General features: G+C 39.7%; 1 protein-coding gene across 1 annotated transcript; it reads left to right on the forward strand.

Moving 5' to 3' along the window:
• Nucleotides 1–1,126: 1,126 nt before the first annotated feature.
• On the forward strand, nt 1,127–7,044 carry LOC140357599 (visual system homeobox 2-like). Its single transcript, XM_072442115.1, has 5 exons — nt 1,127–1,601; nt 1,901–1,985; nt 2,211–2,334; nt 4,307–4,487; nt 6,664–7,044. Exons 1-5 carry the CDS (start codon nt 1,199–1,201, stop codon nt 6,957–6,959), a joined length of 1,089 nt encoding a protein of 362 aa, XP_072298216.1. The 5' UTR covers nt 1,127–1,198; the 3' UTR covers nt 6,960–7,044.
• Nucleotides 7,045–7,286: the final 242 nt, after the last annotated feature.

Raw genomic sequence — 7,286 nt, forward strand, 5'->3', positions numbered from 1 at the left:
TAATGGATTAATGGCTGATTAGAGGGCGTTGGGATCGAAGTAAGCAGCCGTGTTGTTAAAATTAAGTGAGTTTAAATTAGCGCTAAACCAGACCGAGTTGATTTCCCTTGCCGACAGTGCAGTGAGCATGTTTGGTCAATTTTTAACCAAGATCATGTATATATATATATATATATATATATATATATATATATATATATATATATATATATATATATATATATATACATACATACATACATATCACATATATATATATATATATCATATCACGCTATTTCAGTTGCATATGCAGGGTTATAATGAAGTAACCTGGGTTTAACTTAAACCAACCAAACGTCATGACGTCAGCTTTTGTAGCTTGCATTAAGTAGCCAAAGCTTGGAGACAATGCTCTGTCTCGTGTCGTTTGTCCTATAGTGATAGTTGTCTGGTGTTTAATTGCCCCTAATGTGCCCTAAATACAGAAAAGTAGGACATTGTACTCCACACATATTGTGAATAATCATAAAGAAGCTTAATAACTGTCAACAGATGCAATGAGGGCCCGGAGACAAAACATGCAGCCTAATTAGAATATGTTAATCAGCCTCAGTTGAGGGTGCGGGAGTGCCATGGTGGGCCATGGTGGGCCATGGTGGGCACGGTACGGTCCAACCGATCGATCAAACCTCCAATCAGAGCACGCCATAACAAACTAGTGATATATTGATTTAAGTTATAACCATGTGTCCAGCAGCAGATTGTCAACAGGCTAAATTTGTATACTGTTAATGCACTGAAGGGGAGCTCCAATATACACCAAATTAATTAAATAATAATAATAATAATAATAATAATAATGAGGCTACAAGGCGAGACTCTCCATTTACTGTTTCCCCATCAGTGTTGTTGTGAAACGCAGTACATTTAGCAGACTGGGGTTAGGAGTCTTGTGGCCAAAGCCGTGCGAATCTCAAACATAATGGACCACCTAATTTATTGGATTTGTCGACTAAAAGTGATTGGGTGTCCCCGTGTGGTTTGGACAGGATGGTGTGATGATAATCGCATGGTGAAGTTGGCGCGCCTCGGGCTGTGATTGGCTGCAGCCTGACGCCTGTTGAATAAAACCCAGAGGCAGAGACACAGTGACACCAGCTCTGACCACACGGACCTGTCCCATCTAAACTCTCAAACTCACTGTGCGCTGTGCGGGATGACGGGCAAAGACGGAGCAGTGTCGGACAGTGAAAACAAGGAGAGAACCACAAGTCATTGCGGGATGGCGCACGCGGGGCAGCAGCCCGCTGCGTGGAAGCTGGGCCCAGCTGTGCCGAGGCGCACGGGATTTGGGATTCAGGAGCTACTTGGGCTCAACAAGGAGACGCCCGTTGCACCGCGACGGCCGCTCGAGGCGCTTCCGCACCGAGCACACGCGCTGGTGGCGCGAGGGCCGCTGGGCCCCGGGCCGCTGCTGCTGGGGCCCGACGGAATCCACTCCTTTTACCGACAGCCCGCTTTCCTTGAGGCGCTGTCCGAGGTTCAGCACGTGCACCTGCCTCCGCTGCACAGAGACGCGCACGTGGACGCGCACTTGGACCCGCGCTCGTCCAGCTCCGGTCAGTTTTGATCAAATAAACATGAAATCACATTTATGTTGCTTTTGCCTTTATCTGCACGGCACCGTTTAAACGGACAAGTTTACACAGCAACTGTTACACATCTGTCACGGGCAAAACGCGAAACTATATTTATCTCAAATAATCCGACAAGGCCACTTATCCGCTTAACTCGTAAAGGCAAATAAACTGAGAATATGGGCCTTTTTCTGTGTTAAAAGGTCTATATAATAATATACAATTATGTGCAGAAATACCTCATAACATTTTAATTTAAAAATCCTTTGCTGTGTGTACAGATTCAGATGACATGAGCATCTCCGAGGATAAGAAGTTTAATTCATCGCTGAGTCAGAGCAAGAAACGAAAGAAAAGACGACACAGGTAAAAACAAACAAAACCATTTTTATTTTATTTTATTTTAGCTAAACATAATAAAACATATAATATGTACTGAATTAATAATTGTGTACAATTAATTAAACAGGGCTGTTTAGTTGTAATAACCTTTTTGTAATGTTTTTGTGTATTCTTATTTTAAATTTCTTATCCAAGAAAGGAACAATTTTAGATTCTAATAAAATGTTACACACTTGGATGATTGTGCAGGACCATCTTCACATCGCACCAGCTGGAGGAACTGGAGAAAGCCTTTAATGAAGCCCACTATCCAGACGTTTATGCTCGGGAGATGCTTTCGATGAAGACAGAGCTGCCAGAGGATCGCATCCAGGTGGGACACTGCTCACATCCAAACACGGCACAGAGAGAACAGCAGCCAACACCAACAGAAACAACTCAAATAGGCCCAAAAGAAATATATGAAATACTTTATTGACTTATTGATTTTATTTCATTTCATATCTATATCAAGTACTATGTTCCTCCCACTGTTTTTATAAATGGGCCGCTACAAAAAACACAAAAATAATTAACAAAAATAGTAAGAAATACATATTTCACCATAGACAAGTCAGAAAAGGAATATATATATATATATATATATATATATATATATATATATATATATATATATTAATTTACAAAAGTCAGAGTTAAAAAACCTGGATTAAAGAAGACATAAATCTTGATAGGCTGGAATATGATCATCTCAAACATAACAAATGCCGTATCTATCTTTTGTTCGACAGAACAGAAAGGCACCAAGGCCATAACCTGACTTTGTAGTACAGTTCTAAGATTTGGATACTTTCATATTGAAATGTGATATGTCAGAATAAGAATCAGATTCAGGAAAGGTTTATTGCCATTGTCATTGAACACAGTACGCTCTGGTGTAACAGTTCAGCTGTTTGCACATGAATCTGAATCTAGTATAGTTATAGTTAATTAGTTAATTAGTTAATTGAGGAGAACTTTTCACCTGGCTCCTCGCAGATAGGATAAGCACAGAATGAATCAGCGCAGGTCTGAGCAGATTAATTTCCCGTGGTATTTCGCCGGCCCGTCTCTCATCGATCAGCTCTGGAAATTAACTTATTTTTCAATCAGCCTCTCTGCCCCGGGGGTCACCGCTCACTCACGCTGCTGCTGTCACAAAGCATGATTGCTCATCTGAGGCCCATCTTTTTATGAGATGGAGGTTATCATCAGAGCTATGTACCTGAATGGCTTTTTTCCGCTACAGCGTGTTTTTAATTCCACACACACGCATCAGGAGCCAATCCCGGCAATCTCATCCTGCCTCCTCCGCCATTTTAGGATGCTCATTTCTCCTGTTCGGGCTCATCCATATTCACGAGCTGGCGGAGGGTGTTACAAGGTCTGGCAAATCAATTTAGAATCTACACAAGGTGCAGGAGAATGCCTCAGCACCGTTCACACACACACACACACACACACACACACATCAATGGTTTTAGTAATGAAATTCACTAGAAAAAATATTATATATATAGATATATATATAGATATTCAACATTTGAATAGAGTATTTTGTTTATTGTTTTAAACTTTCTAATAAGGATATAAAGTGATATTTCTGCACTGTGGTGATTATTTTATAGACTTTTCAACATTTGCCTGATAATTAAACCTCAACTACAACATTTAAAGACAAATTTGTGTTGGATTCACATAACATCGTCTGACTATTACATATACATTTTTGTCAAAATCACCCCCTCCTACTTAATGGGATTACTTGTTTTTATATTCAGTTTCTTTATCAGATCTTATCATAGAAAATTTAAGTCTCAGTTGTAGTCATCTGGGCACACAATCTTTTAACTCTCCTCCAAAAGTCATTATCAATCTGCAGATCTGGTCTGAGAATTTGGATATTTATCTATTTACCTGTTAAATATCCTACTCTGGGCTACAACTGAATCTATATCTATATGAAGGAGGGACTACACCGACTTAATCACATTGTGTATATAGTAGAAGTATACTTTTCATTTGGTTTCTCCCATTGTTATTACCACAGCACTCTATTTACGCTCTTTTAATTTGAATGTTTTTTGATGTTTTTCATTTCTCTGTGCACATGAACCACGTCTGTGTCTTAAAAATGGATCACATAAGACTCTCTTCAGAGGAAAGGTCCGTTATGACTACTGAGATACGCTTTTTCTCCAGTAGATGTCATTGTAACTCTTCTATCAAAGGTTAAGAGTTTACTAGGGAAAAGGTCAATATGTGCAGTATACAGTATTCATGGCCTTTGTCCTTGTGCTGTGCAGGTGTGGTTCCAGAATCGCAGGGCCAAATGGAGGAAGCGGGAGAAGTGCTGGGGGCGCAGCAGTGTCATGGCAGAATACGGCCTTTATGGGGCCATGGTCCGACACTCCATCCCACTGCCAGAGTCCATCCTAAAATCAGCCAAGGAGGGCATCACAGAGTCATACGCGCCATGGTTACTAGGTACTTTCCCTCTGCTTACTTTCTGAAAACCTCAACTAAGATAAGATAAGCCTTTATTTGTCCACACAATGGGGAAATTTTGGTGTTGCAACGCAAGTAGATAGAGAAGGAGAACAGATAACTTATTAAGTTTTTATTAAGCTTAAAAAAAAAAACATTCTTAGAAAAACTCTTATAAACAAAACTCCTATGGGTTACAAAACCTCTCATATTCTTGATAAGGAATAGAGAGAAAAAAGAAAAAAAAGATAACATAAGACAAAATAATAATAATAATAGTGGCAAAGTAAACACTCTTATTTACAGCGGTTATATGCAAATGAATATGACATTATTGCGTATGAGTATCGCACATGAATATGACATTATTGCGTATGAATATTGCACATGAATATGACATTATTGCGTATGAGTATTGCACATGAATATGACATTATTGCGTATGAGTATTGCACATGAATATGACATTATTGCGTATGAGTATTGCACATGAATATGACATTATTGCGTATGAGTATTGCACATGAATATGAGATTATTGCGTAAGAGTATGACAGTAATTGCACATGAATATGACAGTATTGCACATGATTAAGTCAGTATTGCACGTGATTAAGTCAGTATTGCACGTGATTATGTCAGTATTGCACATGATTATGACAGTATTGCACATGGATATGACAGTATTGCACATGATTATGACAGTATTGCACATGGATATGACAGTATTGCACATGGATATGACAGTATTGCACATGATTATGACAGTATTGCACATGGATATGACAGTATTGCACATGATTATGTCAGTATTGCACATGATTATGTCAGTATCGCACATGATTATGTCAGTATTGCAGATGGGTATGACAGTATTGCACATGGGTATGTCAGTATTGCAGATGGGTATGACAGTATTGCACATGGGTATGTCAGTATTGCAGATGGTATGTCAGTATTGCACATGTGTATGACAGTATACACGTGTTCAGGGCTAACTAATGTAAAGATGACTTGAAATATATAAAAGAGAAAGTTGTGCGACTGGTGTGCCAGCTTGTACCATGTTGAAACACGTATTAGCAGTATAAGCATTCCTCCACCTCACATATGTACAGTGATATGTAACAGTTTCTTGAGGCACTTTTCGAGCACAGAAAAGTGAAGTATGTAAGGAGCCAATGAAAGTCTGCCCTGGTCAATGAGAGGTGACAGTCGATAGTGTGTAAATCCCACTTCATCAGGACAGATTAGGCTAAATCTCCTCTCTGCCACATGTCAATTGATTTGTATAAATTAATTAGGTTGCTCTGAGTCAGGATCCCTTTACCAATGTACTATCTGCTCATTCTGGAGTTGAGGTGTAAGGAGAACTACACACAGTCTTAAGTAAAAATGTGCTTCAAACGGATATGATCTTTTACTTTAGCTGAAACATGTTGTATTTTCTTACAAAGGAAATGCTGCTGCCACCCCTACCACATCTAGTATATTACTGTGTTAGCACTGAAGTTAAAGTACCCAAAACCCTCTCTCTATTAGAGCTGGGAATCACAAGGTCCCTCACGATACGATACACGACTCACGATACGATAATATCACGATTTTGCGATACATGCCATAATCAATATATTGCTCATGATATTCTACGATATATCACTATTTTTTTAAGAACTCAATACATTCTAAATTTTTTTTTTTTTTGTTAAACCTCGACCTGCTCAATCTCAAAATGAAATACGCCCATTTTAATCATCAAAACGGTCAAAATGTCACATGTTTTTGCGTTTCCTTTCTTTAAAAAAGCTACAAAATTATTGTGCAGTCACAAAATAACCAAAAATGGCTCATGGCAATATATCGATACAGCAGCCCACAATATCGATACTGTATTACCAAATTAAGTATCACAATTTATCGATATTTTGGCACAGCCCTATTATATCTACTCAGAAAAAAAGAATAAAACGTACTATTACTACCACTTTAAAAAGTATACTTGAGTAACCTGTATAAAAGTACCACTTATGACACAATTGAAACCGCCAATGTCAATATGACGCAACATGGGGCAGTAAACAGCACCGCATGTACTAATACCAAATGAGTCAACTTTATTGCACAATGTGGGAAACTGATATTCAAAGTGGTTAATGTTCCTCTCACTACTCCCCAGGTATGCACAAGAAATCTGTCGACACCACACACACCTCTCCGAGCAAACCCTGCAGCACGATACCAACGCCGGTGCAGGAGCACGCAGACGACCAAACCACAGAGGACGACAAGGACACGGAGTGGACACAGGACACAATGGCCTTGGACTTTTCCAAAGAGGAGATGAGAAAGAACAGTATCGCAGTTCTGAGGGCCAAGGCGCTCGAGCACAACGCCAAGCTGCTGTCAAAAGTCACCGACAATACTCATAAAGACGCGGTGGAGGAGGAGACGGCGGCGAATAAAACAAATTAAGGACACGCAATGGTGCGAGGTGAAAGGACACATAAGGCCTACACACACACACACACACACACACACACACACACACACACACACACACACACACACACACACACACAATCTCATGGAAGAGGCCCCTAAACTGGAGGACAATCCCCTTCTTCTTCTTCTTCTTCTTCTTCTTCTTCTGCAGTGTTGATGACGTGCTGCTACAGACACTTTGACCTTTGAACCCTGAGTACATGTGATGCCCTCAGACACTTCCCTGTGAAATAATACAGCTGCCATTTGTTGCACATGATGTAAATAAAGCCAGTACCATGTCATCCCTGTGTAGTT

Source organism: Eucyclogobius newberryi, unplaced genomic scaffold (assembly GCF_026437365.1).
Source record: "Eucyclogobius newberryi isolate DKJ021-1_F unplaced genomic scaffold, fEucNew1.0.hap1 SCAF_1, whole genome shotgun sequence".
Classification (NCBI taxonomy): Eukaryota; Metazoa; Chordata; class Actinopteri; order Gobiiformes; family Gobiidae; genus Eucyclogobius; species Eucyclogobius newberryi.

Coding starts and splice junctions, on each gene's coding strand:
- LOC140357599 (XM_072442115.1), top strand. CDS start 1,199: ATGACGGGCAAAGACGGAGCAGTGTCGGACAGTGAAAACAAGGAGAGA. Junction 2,335..4,306: donor TGCCAGAGGATCGCATCCAG/GTGGGACACTGC, acceptor TGTGCTGTGCAG/GTGTGGTTCCAGAATCGCAG. Junction 4,488..6,663: donor ATACGCGCCATGGTTACTAG/GTACTTTCCCTC, acceptor ACTACTCCCCAG/GTATGCACAAGAAATCTGTC.